General features: G+C 38.8%; 1 protein-coding gene across 3 annotated transcripts; it reads right to left on the bottom strand.

The window, feature by feature from the left end:
- Positions 1–787: 787 nt before the first annotated feature.
- On the bottom strand, positions 788–25623 carry SUV39H2 (suppressor of variegation 3-9 homolog 2). Of its 3 annotated transcripts, none has more exons than XM_040968068.1 (6): positions 25536–25623; positions 22934–23079; positions 7453–8124; positions 5087–5233; positions 2112–2241; positions 788–1292 (listed from the first exon to the last, which is right to left on the bottom strand). In XM_040968068.1, the coding sequence occupies exons 1-6, from the start codon at positions 25564–25566 to the stop codon at positions 1186–1188; spliced, it is 1233 nt and encodes a 410-aa protein (XP_040824002.1). In that variant the 5' UTR covers positions 25567–25623; the 3' UTR covers positions 788–1185. The 3 variants fall into 3 exon arrangements, with proteins under 3 accessions (XP_040824002.1, XP_040824004.1, XP_040824003.1); XM_040968070.1 differs by having other exon boundaries at positions 7993–8124; XM_040968069.1 differs by lacking the exon at positions 25536–25623 and adding an exon at positions 10764–10825 and having other exon boundaries at positions 22934–23243.
- Positions 25624–25986: the final 363 nt, after the last annotated feature.

Genomic DNA, 25986 nt, shown 5'->3' with positions numbered 1-25986 from the left:
GGCAGCCCCATTTCCCACCCAGCTCCCTGCCTGTGGCCTGGGAAAGCAGTCGAGGAGGGCCTAAAGCCATGGGAGACCTGGAAGAGCTCCTGGTTCATGGCTTCGGATTGGCTCAGCTCCAGCCGTTGCGGCCACCTGGGAAGCGAACCATCAGATGGAAGATCTTCCTCTCTGTCTCTCCTCCTCTCTGTATATCTGCCTTTCCAATGAAAATAAACAAATCTTAAAAAAAAAAAAAAAAGAAGAAGAAAAGCACACAGGAAATATAAGAATTTGGTGGAATGTTAAAGTAGCCTGAACTTGAAAGGCCATCAGGTTAATGTATGTTACATTATTATTAGTGAGGCACCCCAGGTTCTTGTTTTATTTTTAGACCCAAGGAACTTTCACATGGATTTTCTAATTCAAGCAATTCAGAAGTACCCTTAAAATACTCTATTTTTTCTTTTCTGGCACTCCAAAACTCAACCTTGTCCCACTGCCCTGTCTTTTCACTGAAGCATAATATCCAGCCATTCTGGACTAAAGAGAGGAATTTTTGGAGATTTGTCTTCTATAAGGTTAAAAAATTTTGCAAGAATTACAGGTTGATATGTATCCTCATAATGGGATAGACTGTTTTCAAAATAGAAAATCAAGCTGAATTCGATTTTTTTACATTTAATTTTATGTCTTACATTTCTGTATCATTAAAATATCAATGTTTTAATGAAAAAGTAGAAAAGAGTATAAAATTCAGCATCACCTATTTGTCTCAAATACAGTGAACAGTAAAGAGGCATAACAATACAGTAACAAAAATAGAATATATTTACCCAGACTGAATTAACTCTCTTAAGTTGTGTGGCAGGTTGACTGTGTGATCTCAGCAACTATTTAACACTTGTCAAAGAATTGAGGAATTTCTCTGTTCCCACAGGCTTAGAATGCACATGTTGATCTGAAAAATTTGTCTTTCACTTTGGGTATCTAGTCATTAAATAGGTAGATTTTATATTAGTCCATGTGACTGTGGGTACCTCTCCTCAGGAAACTCAGTAATGCATTTGGCAAATGTCTTGAATCATTAATCATAAGTTAACATAGGTATACCTGTGATACTATGAAGGGAGTCCAAAATGTGTATTTTTAAAATTGTTACATCTGAGAAAAACAAAATTATCACCAGCTGTATTTCCCAAAAATTTAGTTGAGGTAACCTCTGCAAGTCACAGCACCACATTTGCATATTGTTCTGACCCTCTTTTTGGCTGGGCTATGGTCAATCGAATCTGAAGAGACATCTCCAGAACCTGAGTGCAAAGAAATACAGGAGAGTTAACACAAGCTAGAATGAACCTCAACTTTCTCACATTAGCTTTAAAGTAACTAACAAGGGTGCCTACATATTCAAGGTTACTAAAAGTTAACTCCCACAAGAATACAAGTTCCCTTCGGGTTTACAGATAAATGAATATTCAGAGAGAAATCGTTATAAACTGCCTTTGACAGACAGTGTGGGCTAGTAACAGTCAGAGTGTTAACAGCCCATATCTGTGAAAATTTCTGAAATGACAACTGTGGAAAATTCCATATTCTGTTCATTCATCTCACTTAACAGCACATACCATGAAATCAAATAATATATAGAAAGCATCATTCTTAGAAAAACAGGAAACATCAAATTAAATCAGAATTAAATGTTCTTGAAGGATACAGGCAGGAATGGAGAAAGTTTTGTATTTAAATTACAATTTCAATCTAAAATATATTAGTGACACATATAAGCAATAAGTAAAAATTCACAAATGTAGGTTGAAAATTATATTGAGGAAAAAGGTTAAAATAAAACTTCTAGCATGGGGATTCTAGAAAATAATCTGGAAGTAATGTCACATGGAAGATTGATAATTTAAAGCCTAACCAAGCTCAGGCAGACATGGACTTTAGTTTAGCTGTCATATTAGTGTTGGATCTTACAGGGCGAGCTCCTACAGCCACTTATTTTCAACTTAAATCTCATCATTAACTAATCAGTCTATTTCAGATGTTTCAGGTGATCTAAAGTCTTTTACTGACTTGATCCTTTATACTGAAACTGAAACCAATGAAACAATACTTGAAAGTCATACCTTTCATTTGATAATCAAAAGTCAGCTCTTCGCCAGCATTTATGGTTCTTGTAGAAAATAATGCTATTCGGGGAAGACGAGTATCAAGGTTATCAATGAAAACATTGAACACCTGAAGATTTGGGTCACACTAAAAAGAAAGAATAGATTTAGGTAAAAATATATAATATAAGTGAGTTCTTTTACAAGTGATATGAAATATTTAATTCCCAAGATTCTTATTTCAGTCTACTGTAAATAAATTTACTTATTGGTTAGAGGCCTTTAAGGGATGTACACTTAAAAAAAACTATTTTTTAAAAACCAAATATATAAATGCCTACTACCACATGTATCTATCATATTACTTCAATAATTATTAATGTATGCCAACCTTGTTCACCTAATTTCAACTTTTTTTGGAAAAATTTTAGTGCAAATCCCAGATAATATTGCATTATATTGCACTGTAACTACTTCAAAGAGGCATAGTACTGTTAAAAAAATAAATAAAACCTGAATAAAAAATCAAATCAGCACATAAAGTTTCACTGCTTAACCAAGTAGAATTATTTGATATTTTGAAAATTTCATACTGAATTATGGCATATGTCAGAGATTTGGTGGATAATACCTTAGGAATTTAAAGTGTTTATCAGACAGTAGAACTTATCTGTTTGGGGAGTACAGTTAACCTCTATCCATTATTAACCATGTATTGAAAATGTGTGTACCAAACATGCAACAGACTTTCTTCCTTGCTATTCTCTGAACAATACAGTATAACAGCCATTTACACTGTGTTGGGCATGTTAAGGTATTTAAGTGTTGATTGAAGGATATGGAAGAATGCAATAGGATATTCACAAATACACCTTGAGCATCTGAGAATTTTGGTAGCCACAGAGGTTCTAAAAGTAATCCCTTATGGATACAAAGGGATGACTGTATCTCAAACTTACAGGTAAGGAAAAAAAAAAGGACCTTTAAAAAATTTTTGAGAATCTTTCATCTGTGTTGGTTTCCTCTCCACAGGCTCACAACTCCGACAGGAGCCAGGCTGAAGTCCAGCCTGAAAGCCATGAGGGTGTCCATTGTGAGTGGTCCTTTGCAGGACTCAAGTACTTAAGCCATTAACTCTGCTTTCCCAGTGGCATTAGCAAGAAGCTGGACTAGAAGTGGACTAGTGATTGGACCAGACGCTCACGAACCCTGAGTGGAGGATTAACTTACTGCACTGCAATTAATCAGAAGAGCAAAGAGGGAGTCAGAAGATCTCTAATATCACTGCCAATTATACATTTGTTTCTTAGTGCAAAATCCATGAGCAGATTAAGAAGGTGTACATCCCTAAACAGTCATTTACATTAACCCTGCAACATTTTTCTTATCTATAAATGGAAGCAATGTCAACTACTGAAGCCTAATATTATATTATTCACCTGAAATGAACTTAATTTTTGGAAAGAGTTTATATAGAGTATAAGATTTTGCACTTAAGAGTCTAGCCATATTCTAAATTCTACCAAATACAAATTAAAAAGAAAGAATGCAACTTTATAATAATTTAAATCTTAACTTTTTAAAATTTATAAAAATGTTGATGTTTACAATTTTAACAAAATATATTTAGGGGTGAGAATTTGGTGTCATTGGATGTGAGCATCCTACTGGAATACCTCAGTTCAAGTCCTCGCTTTGCTCCTAACTCCTAACTCCCTACTGTGCTTACCCTGGGAAGCAACAGGTGATGGCTCAAGCAGTTGGGGGTTCCTGCCACTGCCACCCCGCCACACACCCCTACTTTCAGTCACAAATGTACAATTGTCACTTCTTATCTGCAGTGGATGCAGTCCAGTGGATTTCTAAAAACATGGCTAGTACCAAATGCTTATCTATTATATATGCCATGCTTTTTCCCATACAGGTATTTAACTTATAAATTAGATACAACAATTAATAATAATGAAAAATAACAAAAGTAAATAACAGAATTATGACAATTCACTGTAATAAAAATGATGTGACTGTGTTTCCTCCCAGAATATTTTACTGTACTTCCACTTTTTACTTGGAAGAAGCACGTCATAGCTTCTGTGCCTTTTGTCGTTGTCAGCATCACTACTGTTGCATTTTGGAGACATTAAGTAAGAGCTACTTGAACACAAGCGCTGCAGTACTATGACATTCAGATAACCAAGGTGGCTACCACACAACTAATGGGTGGGTAGCCCAGAAAGCAACATGGATTCACTGAACAACAGGACGACTCATGTCCACAGGCACATACAGGATGGCATGAGACTTTATTATATTACTCAGATGTCATGCAAGCTAAAATTTACAAATTCCTCACTTTTGGAATTCTTTTATTTTCAAAGCATGACTGACTCTGGCTGACAAACTGGCAGGCAAATATTCTAAACATTCTAAATCTTTGTGTTAACCCTGAGGTATCTGTTGTTGTACGTGATTCTTAAACCAATAAATCTCTGCTCATTGATTTCATGTGATATGAATATCTACCTTAACAATTCACTGTAAAATCTAAATGCACTTCCAAAGTGCATTCTATTTGGTAGCCACCTCAATGTTTAGTTTCCTAAGCAAACACTGCTCCTAATGTAACAATAACATAAAATAGACTTTAAAAAAGAAGAGGCTGGGCTGGCTTTGTAGTGTAGCACACTAAACTTGTCTGTGATACAAGCATCCCACATGGGTGCGGTTTCGAGTCCTGATTGCTCCACTTTCATTCCAGCTACGTTAATGCACCTGGGAAACCAGTGAAGGATGCCCTAAGTGCTTAGGCCCCTGCACCTGTGTGGAAGACCTGGGAGAAGCTTTAAGTTTCTGTCTTCAGCCTGGCTCAGCCCTGGTTCAGCCTTTATAACAAAATATATTGGAAGTGCTAAGAGATAAGTAGTTTAATGACACTTATTCATTAAAAATAGTACTAGGTTGAACTGTTTATATTTTTAAGTATTTCTTCTTACGCTGTGATTCACAAAATGAGACACATTTCCATATCGAGCTGCATCCACTGTGAACTCATCAGATTCATAGTCCAGATCAAAGAGATACGTAATTCCTTTGTTGTCATAGAACTGTCCCCGTCTTTCAGCTTCTTCACTTGTGATTACCTAAACAGAACAAAGCTACTGAGAAAACACCCATCCACAAATCAATAAGTTAGTGTCTACAAAAAAATAAGAAATCCAAGTGTCATCAAAATAATCATGCAAACAAACTAAGCGCTAGATGACAAACAGGAAAGCAAAGGTGGGAAGATGATGGTGCCAAAGATTGTGGCTTTTTAAGCAGGATTTTGAGATAATCACCACACTACTTTCCCTATTACTAGGATGCTCTAGTAATACAGCTGTGTGAAGGATGTTAGTGAATGAATGCAAAGGACTTAATTTAGAGGGCTAAGTGCTCCAGCAGAGCTGAAGGGCATCTGGCTCACAGGCCACCTAAAGCCTGAAAAACCATTTGGTCTGTCAAAGAGGACTTGAAATTCAATAAATATGCAACAGGCTAATTTTAAAGATAATTCTGTATGGCCTGCAAATAATGTTTTACAGCCAAAAGGCTGTGGGCAGAGAAAAAAAAATGTTTTATATTCCCCGCATAATTTTCCTCTAAGCTGTATTGTTACAAATGAAAATCTGTTATAGACACAGAAGAGAAGGTAAACTAAATCTGCAGCTAACTATACGGAAGGCTTTATTTTGCTGACTAGGTTGTTTTTATGAAATGTTATATTTAAAGTTATTTGCAGTTCTGCTCTTAAGAGCACCACTCAGCTAAGAAACTAAAAATGCTGAATGTGATTCATTATTGTCAACAAATTTGGTTGTAAGGGGGATAAAAGGCAGCTTTTGATTACAAAAACAAACAAACAAACAAATCTGGTATTTTCCCTGCTGAGGCACCTGGGTAAGTAGCAAAAGACAGCCAAAAATATTTGGGCCCCTGTATTCACATGAAAGACCTAGGTTCCTGGCTTTAGCCTGCCCCAGACCCTGCATTAGGTAAGTGAACAAGCACAAGGAAGCATTGTTTCTCTGTAATTCTATCTTGCAAATAAATAAATCTTAAAGAAAAAAAAAAAGATCTAGTATTCTGTCATTTAAAATAATCTGCCACTGTCTAAAAGTATGCCAATCAGAGATGAGCACAGGCCTACAGCTAAGCAACAAGTTGGGCCAGTCACATTCTATATAGGAGTGCTTGGGTTTTAGTTCCCATTCTGCTGCCAACTGCTTGCTACCACACACTCCCACAGGCAGCAAATGGCTCTAGTAGTTACATGCCTGCCATCCATATGGGAGACTGGCCTGAACGTCCAGCATCCAACTTCACACTGGCTGAGTCCAGACACTGTGTGCATGTAGGCAGTGAACTAGCAGAAGTGATCTCTCTTGGATTAAAAATATTAACATATGAGGATCAAAACAGGGATCTCATGCAATCCAGGTAATTTAAAGTCCTCCAATTCCACTTTACATAAAACACCAGGCAGAACTGAGAACCCCAGTGGGTAGGCACACACATCTCTCTAGTCATAGGATATCCCTCCATTCAGTTGAGGCACTGTGGTGAGGAGTCAAGAACACTGATTATAGAGTTTTGCATTCTCAAAATCCTTGGTTTTGAATCCTGGCTCTTTACTACTGTGAAACCTTGAGCAAACTGCTCATTTTCTCTGTGACTGTATTGTTCTACCAGTAATAATGAAGATATATTAGTGAGATAATATGTAGATGCTTAGAATAGTATGTAACACACAGTAAATTCCATTTTTCATATGTATTTCCATATGATTTGTATAAGTTTGTTCGTATTTATGTAGTAATTTGGAAAATGGCATTTGCATATAGTGATTTTCCTATGTGACAAATGCTTTTTGTGGTTATTTTATATTTGCTCATAAAACATTAACCTATTCTATATAATATCTTTAATACTGATACTAAAGGTTTGCAATTACATTTAACTGTATTTAGCTAAGCAGATAAAGCACATTATAAAAGCTCCAAACTCAGCATGTGTTTAGATCCAATTTCCTTTTGTGTAAAATTAGTTGGATCATATTTAAAGATTCATGAATGTGAGGCTCAGTGTCTGAGTGTTCCTTGAAAGATGACTATGCCAACTTGCCATCATATGTATTTTTCATTTGTATTAAAGGTTGTATATCTAATGATGCCAGTGACTAATTCCTCTAAATCTGAAGGTAAATTTCCACACAAATATGAAAAGATATTAAATATTTACTACCAACGTAAAAGGATGTAATTTTTCAAATTTTTAAACTTACATGAACATCATCTGCTATGTGATAAGGTGAACGTACCTCTCCAACATATTCCATGACGAAGCTCATTCTTTTAATCTTCACAAGTGTTTTTACACCCCAGCCACAGCCATTGCTAGTTCGAAAGATGCAAAGTGAATACTGTGTGCCTTTTTGTACAATCCTATTGGGACAATCAGGTCCACATTGGCACCTCGAGTTGCATTCATAAATGGGGGTACCAGGTGGGATTCTAATTTGTTGGTTTTTATTATAAGCCAAAATAACTCCAGCTTCAGCAGGACAGCATTTCTCAAAAAAGCAGTCTGTGCATGAACAACCAAAGGTGGCTTCATTTACCAGGCTGATTCCAGGAGCTGGTTTGTATTCATTGATGTAGTAGAAGTCAGAAGGTGGGCCCTCTAAGTCAACAGTATTTTCAACAAATATCATTCCTTTATGATTCTTTCTCCTGTTGAGCTCCTCTTGCCATCTCTGCAGAGCTATCCTCTGTTTAGCCTTCTTTACGATGTACTCAGCAATGGCAGGTTTCAAAGCTTTGTTACTGTATTTTGGAATTATTGCTTTGCATTTCTTTACCTGAGATAAATAATTATGCTTGTCATTATAAAACTGCTGGAGCAGTAATGGACACTTGAGATTTTGCAAAGGTTCCCAAGTGTTTGTAGAATCTGGCCATCCTTTCCATTTTACAAGATAGTATTCCATATCCTTAAAATATAAAAGAAGAGTAAATCAGATTACGATAGTCTGAAGTACTTAAAATACCTTAATGTATACATAGAAAGCTTTGCTGTATAGCTAAATACTTTTTTGCCAAAATAAATTCACCAAACCAATGCTGGAAGTACAAAATTTAGTTTCCCAAAGGGAGTTCTGCTCTTTTTCAGTTTAATATATTGCAATAAACCACAGGACAGCTACAAAAACAGAATAAGGTACTTGTTATTTTTTTTTAGTAACAGTTCAGAATACGTGCAGATTCTGGACAGATGTAGTAGACCATACAATTAACATTATTTAAAAATATTATATAAAATAATTTAAATGTGACGTATTTGACAACAGACTAGTCTTATCTGGAAAAAGAGAAAGGTACAGAAGCTTGTAAATATTTTACTAAACACAGGTAAAACTAGCAAATATTTATTTTGATCATGGAAATAGATGCCACCCAGTCACCCCCAAGCTAACTTACTTTGAACTCGGTTGGTAGCTCACTTGGCCAGCACAGATGCAGCATTCTCTGAAGTCCCTAACTGGAATTTAGACATGAAGGAACTTCCATTTCTCAATGTCACAGGCACAAATTTTACCAATGTGCTAGAGACGACTGTCCAACACAGTAGCTACTAATACCCAGTTACTGAAACTGAAATGTGGCTAGCCTGAATAATGCATTAAGTATTGGAGAGTCTGAATTTTCAAAATTAGCTCCAAAAAATCATGCAATATGTAACTTTTAAAAAATACTGATTACATGTATTATGCAAAGTAATTTCACTTGTTTTTAATTTTGCTTACTGTTACTAGAAAACTTTAAATGTCACCTGTAGCTTCTTTTATATTTCTGTTTGACAGTGCTGTTCTAGAGAATGCTGATCCTGTTTAGACTCATCTGTAATTGGACATGGCAGCAGGGACTCAAGCCACCAAAGAGCAGTTTCATTTATCCCTATGCTACTTGTAATTCTGCCTTAAAAGATATGTTTATTTTTATTTAAAAGGTAGAGTTATAGAAAGAAGGAGACACACACACACCCAGAGATCTTGTCCATCCACTGGCACACTCCCCAAATGGCCGCTAACTGCCAGCACTAAGCTGATCTAAAGCTAGGAGCTTCTTTTAGATCTCCCACATGGGTCCAGGGGCCAAGGACCTGAGCCATTCTCTACTGCTTCCGGCCATGAGCAAGGAGCTGGATCAGAAGTGGAGCAGCTGGGATGTGAACCAATGCCTATATGGGATGCCAGCACCGAAGGTGGAGGCTTATAGCCTTCTATGCCATGGCGCTGACCCCTGAAAATTCTGCCCTCAGCCTAGTGACCTATGTTCTCTTCTTTCAAAGTCTGACTGTCATGATGCCATATTCACTAAGATTTCTCATTAAAAAGGCAGCTGACTGTAAAAAATTAATGACTTCTGGGCCTGGTACAATAGTGTAGTGGTTAAGGTCCTTGCCTTGAATGCCCCGGGATCCGATATGGGCGCTTGTTCTAATCCCAGCAGCTCCACTTCCCATCTAGCTCCCTACTTGTGGCCTGGGAAAGCAGTCGAGGACGGCCCAAAGCCTTGGGACCCTGCACCCGCATGGGAGACCTGGAAAGAAGTTCCTGGCTCCTGTCTTCAGGTCGGCATTGCACCGGCCATTGCACTCACCTGGGGAGTGAATCACTGCATGGAAGATCTTCCTCTCTATCTCTCCTCCTCTCTGTACATCTGCCTTTCCAATAAAATAAATAAATCTTTAAAAAAAAATACCACTTTGCTTATTTTTTTGAAAATCAGCTTAACATTCCTTTTTCTGGTTTAATCACAATTAAAAATTTTCAAGTCTATGATTAAATTATTGTGCCAGGATATACACGGCAATGGTTTCCAGGGAAAATACATATTGTGATTCTAAAATTTTAAAAAAGCATGGAAATACACTTAAGTATTTTTCAAATCAAATTTTCTCCCTGAAGTCTAAGGATTTCTGTCTGCTGTCAAGTACCCAGTACATGTTAAGATTGTTGCTAACAAGTATATACTGAAACAGTTATGAGATCCAGCTGGAAATACCGAACATATCGATTTCACTAAACTATTTTTTCACTATAAGCAATGTAAATCTGGCCTTTTTTCTGTTGCAGTTTTTCCTGCCCTAGCCTTGCACTGTGCCTGCCACATATTGCCAGCAAGCAATGGAAAAATTACAAACATATATTGGTTTTAAGTCACATGATTAAATTATCTTTTGACCAGGGATGGTGCAACAGCTCAACCGGCCAATCCTCTACATCCAAGTGCAGCACTCCATATAGGCACTGGTTTCAGTACCACCTGCTCCAATCTCCCCATCCAGCTCCCTGTTTGTGCCCTGGGAATGCAGTGCAGGATGGCCCAAATCCTTGGGACCCTGAACCAGCATGGGAGACCAGGAAGAAGCTCCTGCCTCCTGGCTTCAAATCAGCTCAGCTCTGGCCGTTGCAGTCACTTGGGTAGTGAACCAGCGGATGAAAGATCTTTGTGTTTCTCCTTCTCTCTGTAGATCTGCCTTTCCAAGAAAAATAAATCCTTAAAATTTTTTTCTCTGACCAAAAGTTAAGAGTATCTGACACAGAAGTTTACTTCTGAAATATCTTACTGTTTAATCTTGGATGAGTCACTTGCATTTTAACCAAGTTCTGTACGTTAATCCCATTCAGCCTATGTAATTTGTAGAAAGTAAATATAAAACATGAATGCCTTTGGCAAAAGAGCATAGAAACAGCAATATTTTATTTCTACTATGTAGATTTGTCTTCTATTTATAAGTATATTTTAGTTTTCAGATCGAAAACCACACTTCCTTTTTGAAATATTTACACAGAAAAATCACTTTAAAATTCAATGATCTAAAATTCTGAATAAAATCCAAAAGCACCATAAGCTTATGGATAAGTTTTCTTATTGTGACATGTAATGAACTTCTGATTACTAACAGAAATGGAAAAAAAAAGGTTTAATAAAAGATCCACGAATCATTCCTATGTAATTAGAACGCATAAAAAGAATTTCTTTTAACATACATTTTTCCCTATTATATTGGCTGAAGTTAGATGCACTCGCACATTGTGTTGTCTATAAAAAAAGTATCTGAAGTTTGGATTACGAGGAAGGATGATGAAATGCAAGTATTCAAAAAAATCACACTAGACCTAAAAAATCCCATTATGGATAGAAGGCAATAAGTACAAACAATAATTCACAAGGCTATGACATTTTAAATGCCAAAAAAAAAAAGACAATCCATACAACAATCAATACAAGAATATAAAGAAGGAAATGAATACAGGTTAGATAGAAGAGGTAACAGAAAAAGTAGAGCCAACCGCTCTGACAGAATGTGTAGGCTAGGGAACAGGTACACAGGAACAAAAGCCTGGAGCTGAGATTTGTAGGAGTATGCAGAAAACAGTTTAAGATGGAGTCTTTAGGCCTGGCACAGTAACCTAGTGGCTAAAGTCCTTGCCTTGCATACGCCAGGATTCTGTGTGGGCACCAACTCATGTCCCAGCTGCTCTGCTTCCCTTTTGCCTCCCTGTTTGTGGCTGGGAAAGCAGTTGAGGACAGCCCAAGACCCTGGGACCTGCACCCATGTGAGGGACCGGAAGAAACTCCTAGAAGCTTCAAATCAGCTCAGCTCCGGGTGCTCTAACCACTTGGGGAGTAAACCAGCGGATGGAAGATTTTTCTGTCTCTCCTTCTCTCTGTGAATCTTGACTTTCCAATAAAAATAAATCTTTTAAGAAAAGATGGATTCATCTAGCTTTATGTTCAAAATGTTCATGTGAAATAAAATTAATGGCAAGACAAGAGCAGACTTTAGACAATCTTGAACACTTGAATGAAGAATTTTAATTTTATTATAGGCCAACCATTCTTTGTTTTTGTTGTGAACTTACGAAACACAAATACATAACTCCTTGTTGCTAATCTGGAACAATTTTACTAATCTGCCAAATCAACAAATAAACTCTTCAGACTTCATCTCACCTGACCTCATACTGATGCATGTACTTCGCCTGTTGAGACTGCATTACCTGCCCATGACTTAAACAGTTGGCTCTTATTTACAGTTTCAAACGTTTATCCTTTTTGAGAATCTGATGAAAACTATAGGCCTATCCAAAACAAATCACACATGTAACATTTTGGGTAATTCCAGGGTTTTGGATTACAAGTTGAAAATTTAGCTCTAGAAATTTTCCCCAGGTAACTTCATCAATCTACTGGTTTTATCTAAAATTTATCTAAAATTTATATGCCAGCAACTCCAAATCTTTATCTGCAGTTCCATATATCTTAATAATCTCCCAAACATTCAGCCAGTAGTTTTCTAAAGCAATCTAACCATGTCTTTGTTAAATGAGTTTCTTCTATATACTTTATCAGATGGGCAAATAGGACATTTACAAAACCTCAGAAAACACAAACCAGGTCAATCTCAACTCCTCCTCCTCAATCTATCACCTAGTTTCTCTGGTGATGGACTTCTTCCTGCTCATCCCTACCACTGTGGCAATAGCCACTCCATACCTTCAATTTCTGTCTAGATTACATTAACCTCCCAACATGGTTTCCCTGCTTCCAGACCAATAAAACTCCAATATATCCTTCTTTACTAAAGTACAGAGGTTTATTACAAGAACAGAAAAATCCATAGAAAAATTATTTTGTTTAAAAACTGTTAATGGTATACACATGCCATCCTCTTGCCATACTAAACTGCTGTAGCATTACACCATGACAGGCCTTTTCATACTTTTGTTTGCTTTGTTCACAATGGTCTCCCTAATTAGATCACTCTCTCCTATTTACATAATGAATTCTCACTTCAGTCACATCTTTAACTTTTTGTGTGGAGAAACACCTACTCATCTTTAAAAGTAGCTCAAATATCATCTCTTTGGTGAAGTGTCTCCTGCTTCTCCTGCCCAATATCTGCTTATATTAACTCTTTTTCACATTTTTTTAAGTTAAGGTATAAGCTATTTCTAAGAGTTGGAGTTTCATTTTTACCCCAAAAAGAGTCAAACTGTGCACCACAACACAGGCTTTGCCAACATGTTTTCAGAATGTACAAAAGGACTTCAAAAAGTCCTTACAAAAATGGGATTAAAGATTATGGCACAAAATATCTGATATCCAGGCTAGTTGTACACAGAAGCATGTTCCAGGAACTTTCTGAAGAACCTACATATAATAGTATAACTACAAACATGTATTTAATATAAAAATCATAACAGTAACTATGAATTCCTAAAAGAAAAATTGGTATAGCAATTCTGTTTCCTCAATATTTGTTTGGTCACCTATTACCTGTTCATGTGGTAACACATACCAAATTTAAAAACTAGACTTACAGTTAGCTTTTAGTACAGTGGTTAAGATGCCCACATCCCAAATGAAAGCAGCTGGGTTTGAAATACAGCTCTAGCTTCCAACTCCAGCTTTCTCCTAATGCAGATTTTGGGAATCATTGTGTCCTACCATCCACCTGAGAGACCCAGACTGAATTTCTAGCTGGCTATGGCTCAGGTCCAGTCTTTTGAAGAGTCAAGCAGTGGATGGGAGCTCTGTAACTTTGGGGAAGATAGATAGACAGAAAGAACAAAGAATTAAAAAAAAAAAAAAACAGGTGCTCTATCCTTGCATTAACTAATTTTTCTATCACCTTGGAAATAAACATAATATTCATGGTAGAAAGACCTGATTCCTTATGAATGGCAGTGGTTTCATGGAAGCCAGCATGAGAACTATAGTATTTATGAAAAGCACCAGTTTTCATGCTAATAACTGATAGAAGGAATTGAGACCTGGTTTACAGACCCTGTGCACAGTAAAAAAGATGGGTCTGCTATGCCACTGTATCAGTTCCATCCCATGTTTTATAAAGTTGTTTTCTATTTATCCTTCTGTCTGTAAATCTGCCTTTCAAAAATAGATCTGTAAAAAAAAAAAAAAAAAAAAAAAAAAAAAAACCTTGTATTTTAAGAATTTAAAGTTATGTGCAATATTACTTCACTTAGCTTCACAATGCATATCTGGTCTTACTGTTGAGTTCAATATGTTAAATACATCATTTCAGCCCAGCACAATGGCTAAAGTGGCTAATCCTCCCCTTACAAGCACCAGTTCATGTCCCAGCTGCTCCATTTCCCATCCAGCTCCCATAGTCTGGGAAAGCAGTAGAGGATGGCCCAAAGCCTTGGGATCCTGCACTCACGTAGCAGACCTGGAGGAGGTTTCTGGCTCCTAGCTTTGGACTGGATTGGCTCAGCTCGTTGCTGGCCGCTGCAGCCGTCAGAGGAATGAAGCAGCAGATAGAAGATCTTTCTATTTCTCTTCCTCTCTGTAAATTTTCCTTTTCAGTAATTAAAAAATTGGAAAATCTTTAAAAAAAAATGATCATTTGATCAGGAATTGTTTTGTATGAAGTGGGCAACTTGGCAAGAACAATGCTGCAGAAAAAACACACAACACCAAAAGAAACTGCCTTTGTTTAGGTTCATCTTAATACCTGACATGAATTCACAGTATCGACATACTTTCAATCCCCCAGAATAATTGGGAAATGCTTTCTCTCCATTTTGGAAGACACCCATTTTTTGCTTTCTACCTTTCAAGGTCCCATCCTTGTACCTCTCCATCATTTTCAGTAGCATGTGACATCTATTCCTAATTAATGCCTTTCACAGACACTTTTGTTTTTCATTTTATTACTATCATTTTATGATACAGTTCCATAGGCTCCTGGTATTTCCTTTATCCCAGCCCCAATTCCCACCCCCTGCCTAGTTCCTCTATCATTACTAAAGTATAGTTCTTCATACACAGTCATATGTTCATAATTGCGGGCATGGACAATGGCAGGAAGTCCAACATCCTATTGTCAAGATAGAGTAAACAGTTTCATTGTAAGTCCATCTTTGTCACAGACACTTTCTATAGCCAAGGTGGACACAGATACAATGAATTTACTTCTTCCCATCAATTATTCCTCCAGTCTTCAGTTTCTCCAAAACAAAAAATAGTTCTCACAAGCTTTTATACATCCCACATTTTTAAAAAGCAAAATAAAACTAAATCTTAAGAATGTAAATGCGGGCCTGGCACAATAGTGTAGTGGTTAAAGTCCTCACATTGCATGCCGGGATCCCATATGGGCGCCAGTTCTAATCCTGGACGCCCTGCTTCCCATCTAGCTCCCTGCTTGTGGCCTGGGAAGGCAGTTGAGGACGGCCCAAAGCCTTGGGACTCTGCGCCCGCGTGGGAGACCCAGAAGAGCTACTGGCTCCTGGCTTCAGATTGGCTCAGCCCCAGCCATTGCAGCCGCTTGGGGAGTGAACCATCAGACAGAATATCTTCTCTCTTTCTCTCCTCCTTTCTGTATATCTGCCTTTCAATAAAAATAAATAAATCTTTAAAAAAAAAGAATGTAAATGCATCTTTGGGGACACATTAAATTACTAATGATAAAGAGTGTAGAATTAGGTTAACAAGGTAGAGGATAAAGCTTTTTACAATGTTCAATATTTAAAATAACATGCATGTCTATTTACTTATTTTATTAGGCAGATAGACAGAGAGAAGGAGATACAGAAAGATCTTCTATCTATTGGTTCACTCCGCAATGGCAGGAGCTGAATCAACCTGAAGCCAGAAGCCTCTTCCAGGTCTCCCACACAAGTGCAATGTCCCAAGACTTTGCGCTATCCTCTACAGTTTTCCCAGGCCACAAGCAGCAAGCTGGATGCGAAGTGTAGCAGCCAGGACATGAACCTATAACCATATTGGACCCAGCTGATGTGAGGTGAGGACTTAGCTATTAAGCCATTGAGCTGGGCCCTTAAATAAAAAATGTTTAAATCCTAAGCACCTTTTCGCCATTTCTAACCTTTTATCTCCTTCTCTTAAAAGTTGAAAATCTTTGAAGAATTTTCCACACTAGTAGTAGACTTCTACTTTCTCACCTCTGATTTGTTTTTATACTCATCCTCTCAGCTCTTCTGTTCATGCCACAGAAGCTGCCATTAAGTGGTTCTTCCACTACTAAATTCAAGGGATTCTATGTAATTTTCTGACCCGCTGTTTCCATCAGAATTCAAGATTTACATTTTCTTTTCATATTACCTATCTTGCTGGTTTATCTTCATCTCTGACAGTTTACCTACAGGTACTTCTCACTATTCCTCAGGGCTCAAATTCCATCCTCAACAATTGCTGCGCTTGGACTAGTGCATGACCCACTGTTACCACCAATCTGTTCAGGCCACAAAAGCCAGTCATAGTGTCAATACGCATCTCACCACGCCACGCACTCATTTAAAGGATCACACTGTTCCATACTGCCCCTAGATGAAATCTAAGGTTTTTTGCTTGGCCTGAAAGAGGTTCCACCCTCTGGGCCTGCCTTATCCTTCCAGCTTCATCTCATTTCCTTCTAACCATTACCTGCAATCAAACTGGTCTCTTGCCTCAAGATCTACACCCTTAGCGTTTTATTCTTAAGACTAAATTTAAATATCAGTTCCTCAGTCTCTTCAAGGCATGGATTGAAATTTTATATTTCAATCTGTTATATTTGCATGAGTTGAAATTTTAATTATGTACTTTATACAAATATATTCATAGTTTTGCAACTTCAATAAAAGAAAAACTCCTTTTCCTCAAGATGCCAGCTTCTTGAAACAAATTCTCTTAACATCAACAACAAAGTCAAGAAACAAACAAAAAATCCAACTTTTTGATAGCAGAGGCCATAACTATGTCCTTCATTGCTGAAATTCCTGGTTACTAGCCCATGACACAGCAAATAACAGTAAATACTTACTTCAGCCAAGCATGATCTTTTTTGCCAGGTATTTCAATAAACTTTATTTCCAATTAGACTGCACTCTTGACTTGGAGCCACATTTCCAACTTACGAGTTAAAATATACTTGACTGTATTCCCTAAATCCAATCCATTCCCCTCATTACACTCATGGATCTTGGATCTCAGTGAACAGTAATATCAACTACATTACTGGCCAAGTCAGAAATCCTATTTTCCTAGATATGGCTCCCTCAGCTGTCAGACTTCCTCCCTCCCTCCATGCAATCCCATGACCCCAAACCTGAATTATAAATCTTACATCTTTAATAATTAAAAATCTAACTACTCTTCATCACCATTGCTTCTTGCCTAGGCTATTACAACAGCCTTTCAGAACAGGCAATTATGCATGAGTCATTGCCTTTCCCTGTCAATCCACTTTTCTCAGTGCCAACATTTCTCTAGATTATTAACCTAAGGAGTCACTCACCACTTCAGAGCCTTTTATCTTACTCTCCTTTGCATTAGAATGGTCTAAAAAACATTGCACTCACTCATTCTTTCCCACTCTCACCTTCAACCATCTCATTCTCTGGATAGAAGTCATAAGAAGCGTAATAGTTTCCTTTTCAGGCCCTAATTGGACATCAAGCCTTCTAGGAAGCTCTGTTAGCTGTCCTAGGTGTCCATCCTACCTACCTTGTATAGTGCTGTTCTTCATACCATGCAGGATTATTTATTGCCAGTCTTTTTCACTAGCCAATAAATTCTTAAAAGTGAGGGACTGCTTCATTTTCTGTTTCAAGATTATTTATTTAAAAGGCAGAATAAGAAAAATACTTTCCATTTGCTGGTTCATTTCCCCAATTCCCCCAATAGCAAACTAAAGCCGAAGCTCCTTTTGGATCTCCCACATGAGTGGCAGGAACCCACACACATGGGCCATCATCTGCCAACTTTCAACTGTATTAGCAGAAAGCTGGATTAGGAACAAGAGATAGTGAGAACTTGAAGCAGACACACTGACACAGGATGCAGCCATTTGTTAAGTGCTGACTTAGCCTGTTGGATTACAATGCCTGCCCTATTTCTTATTAACCTTCATTTTCTCAGTGCCCACTATCGTACCTGACACACAGAAGAAATACAAATATTTATTGAATGCATCGATGGGAAGAAGAAACAGGAGATACCAGTCAATAAACTACTGTTAAAATCTAAGAATTATGCTAATCTAGTAGTGATTGCAGAGAGAAATGACTCACACAAAAGACAATTCAACTCACTAACTACTGACTATAGGGATTATGATGTGACACGGTCTTGATCTTCAAATGGTTAATAATGTAACAGACAAGGTGGCAAACTAAAAATGTTGACAAGTTCTAGAATAATGACAAGAACAGTACTTTGTAAGTCCTAAACATAAAAGAATTTTGCTGGAGGTAAGGAAGAAAGGTGATTCTAAAATTGTTGGTAATACCTATGTTGAATCATCTTTAAATAAGATTTTGCCATGCAGAGAAAGGAAGCAATATTATCACAAAGTAGAAACTGGCTGAGAATAGCAACAGGGTACAAAGATGTATGGTGTGTTTAAGGAATGAAAATGTAAGTTATGCCTGTCTAAAAAAGGCAGAGGTAGAGAGAGATCTTCCATCCACTCTACAGATGGCTTACTCAGTCATTTGCCTACCCCATTAAGTCTGTTTTTTAAGCTATATTGTTAGGCTTCAAAACAATGCTCAGAACATAGCAGGTACTCCCTCAGCCTGAGGTAAATCAAAGTCTACAAATGGGACATGGCGCAATGACTCAGTGGCTGGATCTTCACACTGCAAGATCCCATGTGAGTGCCAGTTCATGTACCAACTGCTCCACTTCCTTTCCAGCTCCCTGCTTGTGGCTTGGAAAAACAGAGGATGCCCCAAAATCTTGGGACCCTGCCTGCACGTGGGATACCCAGAAGAGGTTCCTGGCTTCGGATTGCCTCAGCTCTGGCCACTGCACTACTGCAGCCATTTGGGGAGAGAACAAGTGGATGGAAGATTTTTCTCTCAGTAAATCTGATCTGCTTTTCCAATAAAAAACATAAATCTTAAAAACAATAAAGTCTACAAACATTTCTATGTGGATAGAAAATAGGCTATGAAGGTAGGAATGAGATGGACAGGTGGTTGTTGACCAGATACAGAACCTTGGTCCCATGCCAAAGCATCTCACTTTAGTCAGGCTGACAAGAAACTAACAGGGCTTAGGCAAAGCTCCAGTGCAGTCAGAAGATCTAACTGTAATAGAGTCCTGAGGAATAGGATACAGACAGAGGGATTTTCATGAGCTACCTGCAGGAGTCAACAGAATTAAAGGACCAAGCTGGGAGATCTTTCATTTACACTGAATACGTAAAAGAGAAGACAAAGATTAGCAATTTGTGAATATGGGCTCAGAGATTGAACACCTGAGCTTAGTAAGAGTAAGGCCCAAAGCAGGCTGCTGAGGGTATAAATATGCAAAGCAATCACACAGTATGACAAGAAAACAAACAATAACTATGTGAAACTAAGCTAGGACACGCGCCAATTCTACAAGAACTTTGATAGTGTCCCAAACAAAAGCACAGACTCTCAATGTAATTCTATCTCTGAAAATATAACAGTCATTAGGAAAAGACAGAAAAGGCAGTGATAACACATTAGATCACCTACTGAATTCAAAGGGTAAGATGGAAAAAAAGAAATAAAGGAAAAGTTGAGGCGAGGTAACTGGGAGAATGATGATTCCATTAATGATGCGAAATACTGGCACAGTATTCTGAGGGAGGAAAACGGGTGCAGTTTGGAATGTACTGAGGCGGGTGCCTGTAGAGGATATTTGCAGCAATTACACAGAGGGCCTCAGGAAAGTTTGTGGAGTCCTGAACCAACCAGATGAAACTAAAACCACTGGGAAAGAGGTCACCTACAGAGCAACTTCAAGGTGGCAAGAGAGCCAAGGGCAGTCCCAGGTGATGACCTACATTTCAGAGAAAGAATAAGGAACACTTAAAGAGCTTTCTAAAGAACAGTAAGAAAACTAGGAGGAAATAAGGAGAAAGGTAACAGAGGCAACAAACACTGATAGAGTGTAACTGCCACACATCTGCCTCTAAGCATCCTTTATGATATATATTATCTCTGAATGCTAGTCATCTCCCAAGAGATAGGTCCTATATAACTATCTTCATTTTTTTAAAAGATTTAGCTATTTTTATTGGAAAGCCATATATACAGAGAGGAGGAAAGAAAGAAAGATCCTCTGTCCACTGACTCACTCCCCAGGTGGCTGCAATGGCTGAAGCTGAACTGATCAGAAGCCAGGAGACTGGAGCTTCTTCTGGGTCCCCCACATGGGTGCAGGGTCCCAAGGCCATGGGCCATCCTTGACTGCTTTCCCAGGCCACAAGCAAGGAGCTGGATGGGAAGCAAGACTGCTGGACACGAACCAGCGCACAAATGAGTTTCTGGTGCATACAAGGCAAAGACCTTAGTGGCTAGGCCACTGCTCTGGGCCCAGATCTTCATTTTATAGACAAACTAAGTGACAAAGATACCAAGGAACTTGAAGATCAATAAACAATAGAACCAAAATGTGGGCCTATGAAGTCTTTCTAGAAATAAGATGGTTTAAAAGTAGAAATGGCAGCCAACAGTTTTAATGCAGCAGCATATAACAGATTCTTTGATTTCTTTAAACTTGGCAATTATAAGGCTGCTGAAAGAGGTATAAACCAGAAAAATGTGAGTTAAACTGTGGGAAGTAAAAAAGATAAACCACAAAATAAAATGCTTGCAAACTATATTTAATAAGGAACTTATATCCAGACTATATACACAAAGATTACATTCAACAATAGATAAACAATCCAGTGGTAAAGGACCCAAACCGTTCTCCAAAGACAACGGTCCAAAAAACACATAAAAATGTGCTCAGCATCATTCATTCACCCTTGGAGAAATGTTCATCAAAACCACAATGAACAATCACATCACACTCACAAGGACGATCCCACAGAAACATCAAGTACTGGACAGGCAAGAGACACTGAAACTCCCATGTACTGGCAGTGGGAAGGAAGGAATCATGCAGCACGTTGGAAAACAGTCTAGCAGCTCTTACAAAAGGGTAACGAGATTCTATATAACCCTGCAATTCCACTCCTAGTCATTAACCAAGAGAAATGAAAATGTGTCCCAAGAGAAACTTGCACATGAATGTTTATAACAGTATTCTTACAATACTACTACATTGCAAACAAGTCAGTGTTCATCAAGTGATAGATAAATGTGATATAACCATATACGGGAATATTATTTGGCAAAAAAAAAAAGGTCATGAACCATTGTAGTATGCCACATGGATGAATCTTGAAAACACTGCATTAAACAAAAAAAAAAAAAAAACCAATCAAAGAAGAACCACATTTTATCACATTCCTTTTGTATGCAGTGTCTCAAGAGGGAAACCCTCAGACAAAACAATGGCTGCTTTAGACTGAGGTGGCTGAGAACTGCGTGTTGATATCCAAGGGGCTTAAGGTCTCTTTTGGGGATATTGAGAAAGGTTCTAAAACTTTTGAGTATACTAAAATGTCTGAAATGTATACTTTAAAATAAGTGGTCTAGATGATGGTTTGTGAATTATACCTCAATAAAGCCATTAAAAATTTTATTGGAAGTGAAGCAGAAGACAGGAAAGTACTTTTATGAGTGAGGAGATATGAAGATTTCTGAGGGAAGATCTGAATATTTATCAGTGGACATAAATCAGTGAAAAAGGAAGCCTGATTTGAAAAAAAATCAAGAATTAAGAAAATTCCTAAAGAGGATAACCAGGAAGAAAAATCAAGGCACCTCTGAAAGAGTGGGTGACTATCTGGAGAACTGGTAGTGAAGGAAAATTCAGTTTACACCTGAATCTTCAATTGTATTTTTCATTGAGGCAGGAGGGATCTTAATCCGAATAAGAGAAATTAGAAAAAGTATCATATCCAAAAAGTAATCAAAGCTGGGAAAACTACTGACAAGAATGGAAAAAGACAGCAATAGACAAAAAGTCTTTGTCAAATAGAATTGAGGCAGTAGGAGAATAAAATTAAGTTTTAATGGAGCCAATATGCATGATTATATGACATTTCCAACTAGACTGACTGGGCAATCCAGATTTTACAAACTGGGCTGTTTCTGTGAAGGATGTGAGAGTGCAGGTGAAATGCCTGACTGTAAGGGTTTACTTGAGTAGGGAAGGCAGTGACACTAAAGGACAAACATTTCAAAAAACTGGATTGAGTGATTTAACACAAAAGATGAAGGAAAACAAAAGATTAAACAAGATTCTCAAGACATTCACCTGACAGAAACTAATAGCTTTAATTATCACAAAATGTGTTTTGGGGTGAAGGAGGAAAGCTACAGGTAAATTGCCAAAAATATAATCCTAAAGGTTTAGATTAATAATAATAATAAAACCTTAACAGAATTACCCTGCCATTTTCAAGAATAAAGGAAGGCCTAGAGAAGTTAAATGACTTATCGCTTCTCGGCCTCTTGGCTAAGATCAAGTGAAGTTAAATGAGTTTGCTAGTCACACAGTCCTAAAATCAAGACTAGAAATGACTTGGAAATTCAGGCCATTCTACAATTCTATGAAATCTCACTAGTACCTGGAGTTTAACATTATGGCAGGAAATAGAAACAACGCTTTTTGAGATGAATGCTAAAATTGGTTTGAATTTTAGGTTCATTTCAGGTAATAGTGAAGAAATATGATCCAGGAACAAAATGACAAGAAAAGCCAATCTGAGATCAAACATTTACTCTTTAAACATTAAGAACGCTGCTTACTTTCAAGGTTCTTTCATATTATAGAAATCAGGAAGTCTGATTAGGTCTCTTTTAACGGACTAGATATTTGCCTTACCTTTTCTACCTTGTAGTCACACAAGTATTCCACCTCATAATTGTTTAGATTCCTTTTGGTGATTCCAATCGATTTACATGTGAGCATTTCTTTTCTACATAATTCCTGAAGAGTATCAAGTGAAACTAGGCAAGGCACACACCAAGCTACAATAAGAAAATACAATTCTTTACTAATGAAACTATTCAATTAAAACAAAAAAATCTTAAAACTTCTATATCCCCACCCTGCACCTGGCAATTTTACAGGACTAAAAATGCACATCAGAAGAAACCAATGATGTGTCTTCAAGACAAAGTATTAAAGAACTACTTTTACAAACTGGTGGTCTTGGATATTTCTGATGAATTTATTATGTATAACTGACATTAATTTCTACTAAGCCACTTGAACAAAATGTTTCATGTTTAACTTTTCTTTACATACAGGTGCAAAGGTCAACAGGGCGACATTTTTAACTTTATTTTATCCTACACAGATTATTGTATATAAAATAGAGATCTCCACAACATACTTATTATTTAAAAGTACATCCAAAATAAATTTTAAAATACAACCTTCAATTTGTTGGAAAGTATCATTATTCATTTCTTTTAATTGGACAATTAGAAGACACCTAATTAAAATGCAGTTCTGAATTACAAAATCATGTTTGCCCTAGTTTTCCCAACTTATTCTGCTCATGCTGTAGTACCAAGGTGAACCAATTCGAGAGTTACAATTCTGAAAATGGAGTGCATATTGATTTTCTGGCAACACTCATTTTCTGTAGTTTTTTAAAGCTGGACATTAAGTAATGTTCAATTTACATAATCCAGATGCCAGATTAGCAGAAAACTAGACATGGTCTACCTTAGAAAAGCCAGAAAATCGCTGGTGTTGTCCAAGATTCTACTTTCAAATTTCTGTAGTCATCATGCTACCATACTCAACTTATAATACAAATGAACACAAAGTGACGTTTAGAAAAATGTAATTAACCTGTTTTCCTGGCTACTGTCAAGGTCAATGCAGCTCCAGCCTACCTAGTTTGTGATCTTTTGGGGAATCAAATTCACTGAAAAAAATCGGGTTGGAGAAGACCTTGGTTGCCAAACAGAAATCCATCAGTAAAACTAGAGCCGCATGTGGTAGCTCTCCAAGGTAGTGGCCATAACCTTTTGTTTTGAGGACATTTGCAGGAAGAGCACAGCTGCTCTACGTTTGTTCTTTCTTCACATGCCCATCCATCCCCAAACCGCACCCAGACTTCAGTGGCAGACTCTGAAGCACAATTTCCACCACCTGCTCATAATTCCAAATCAAGGAAGGAAGGGGGTGGAAAAAGTACTTCTCCTAAAACATTGGGGCTGAGGAACAGGTTGACTTGTAGTGGTGGTTTGAAGCAGAAAAGTAATGATTTCCTTAAGTTTCCATCACGGGAAAAATTTGCCTCTTGTGTAAAGTTAACCTCATAATGTTGACTCTCTTGGCTATCTACCCAAGCTGTGTTCTCCGCTGCTTCCCAAAATTTTTATCTACTTGAGCATTCAAAACACCACGCTCGATGGAAAGGCTATCTTTACGAATAAACAAACCTGAATACATACATAAATAAAACTGCAATGAATTTTTAAAAGCCTGTATTAATAGAAGAAGTTCACCAAGATTAACTATTCCTACACTACTACTAAAACCTTCCATTAGTTCACACCAACCAGTTCCTTCTCAAAGGAAGGAAAGTTCGGGGACAAAGAGACAATCTACGTGGGGCAGAGCACCAAAGAACGTCTGAATTCCAGAACACGCTTAAAATGCCGGGCTTTCAGAGAGCGCGCAAACGGACACACGCACAAACACACGCGCGCGCGTGCTCAGTGTGCTTCTTCGGTGGCCACATAAATAATACCAAGTTCCTGGTGGGCAGCAAAGTAGCCGTAGTGCACAGGCTGTGCCCTCACACGTGTACTTTCTGGGAGAATTTCACCAAGCGGGCAATTAAGCCTTCTTTTGGGTCCATACTGGGCAGCACCTCACTTACTCCCTTTCTAAACTCACTTCAACCCCCATTTTTCTTCCTCCCAGTGATACACCAAGGTCACGTTTATACCTGTAGAGACCGTTTCCAGCTTCTCCGTTAACAAAAAAAAAAAAAAAAAAAGCCAAAGTGAACACCACACGCAATGCCCTTAAATACCACAAAGGAGTCACCACAAGCGTGCCCACAAAACCTCGAGCCGGGAGACCACAGCAAAGTTACCGCGGCGCCCGGTCCACCGCAGGCAGCGCTGAGGGGCCGGCCTGAGCCGAGCGCGCGGCGGGAAGCGACGCCCCCACACAGCCCGGGGCGTCCGGGGCTCACGCGGGCGCCCACCTTCCGAGCCCCGCGAGGGGAGGCAGGACGCGAGGGGCCGCGGCCAGGCCCGGAGCAGGGTCAGCGGCCAGGAGGAGGGGGAAGGAGCCCTGCAGCGCGCATCCTGGGGTCGGCGAGTCAAGTGGGGCGGCAGGAGGACACCCGCCACGTCGCCGGCCGGCTGAACCGCGGGCTGGCCCCGCTTCCTGGGCCTCGGAAGCCTGCCTGAAAACAGGGAGGGCAGGGGAGGGCGCAGCGCCCCAGCCTCACCTCCTCGCGCCTCGGCCCCCGCAGCCGCCATCTTGTGGAGCTTTCATTCAAACTGGCGCGGTCCGACGGGATAGCTCAGCTGGCCCTACGCCCCGCCCCTGCCCGGCCCGCGAGCTCTCGGGGGCCGGCGTTGAGGGGTGCGTGGGGCAGGGAGCCGTGAGCGTCCTGACGTCAGCGGAGGCTGACCCCGGGCGTGGCGGCAGCGTGCCGCGCCCCTCGGCGTCCCATTGGCAGCCGGCGCCGGACGGGTGGAGCCGGTAGGCCCCGCGGGCGGGCGGTCCCCGACTTGGGGCGCTGCGCTAGGTGAGCGGCTTTCTTCCTTTTTCAGGGGCTTGTCTGCGCTGCCTTGTGGGTAAGAGTCGTCCGGGCCTGCCCATGTACTGCTTCCAAATTATGATACGTCGGCACTGAGTCTAAAAAACAAGTGGGGACCGCGCAGGTTTCTGTTTGG

The sequence above is a fragment of the Ochotona curzoniae genome, unplaced genomic scaffold (genome assembly GCF_017591425.1).
Source record: "Ochotona curzoniae isolate NIBS_2020 unplaced genomic scaffold, NIBS_Ocur_1.0 scaffold_4683, whole genome shotgun sequence".
NCBI lineage: Eukaryota > Metazoa > Chordata > Mammalia > Lagomorpha > Ochotonidae > Ochotona > Ochotona curzoniae.
Note: the sequence above shows the minus strand (reverse complement) of the source record. Positions and strands in the feature narration are given on the sequence as shown.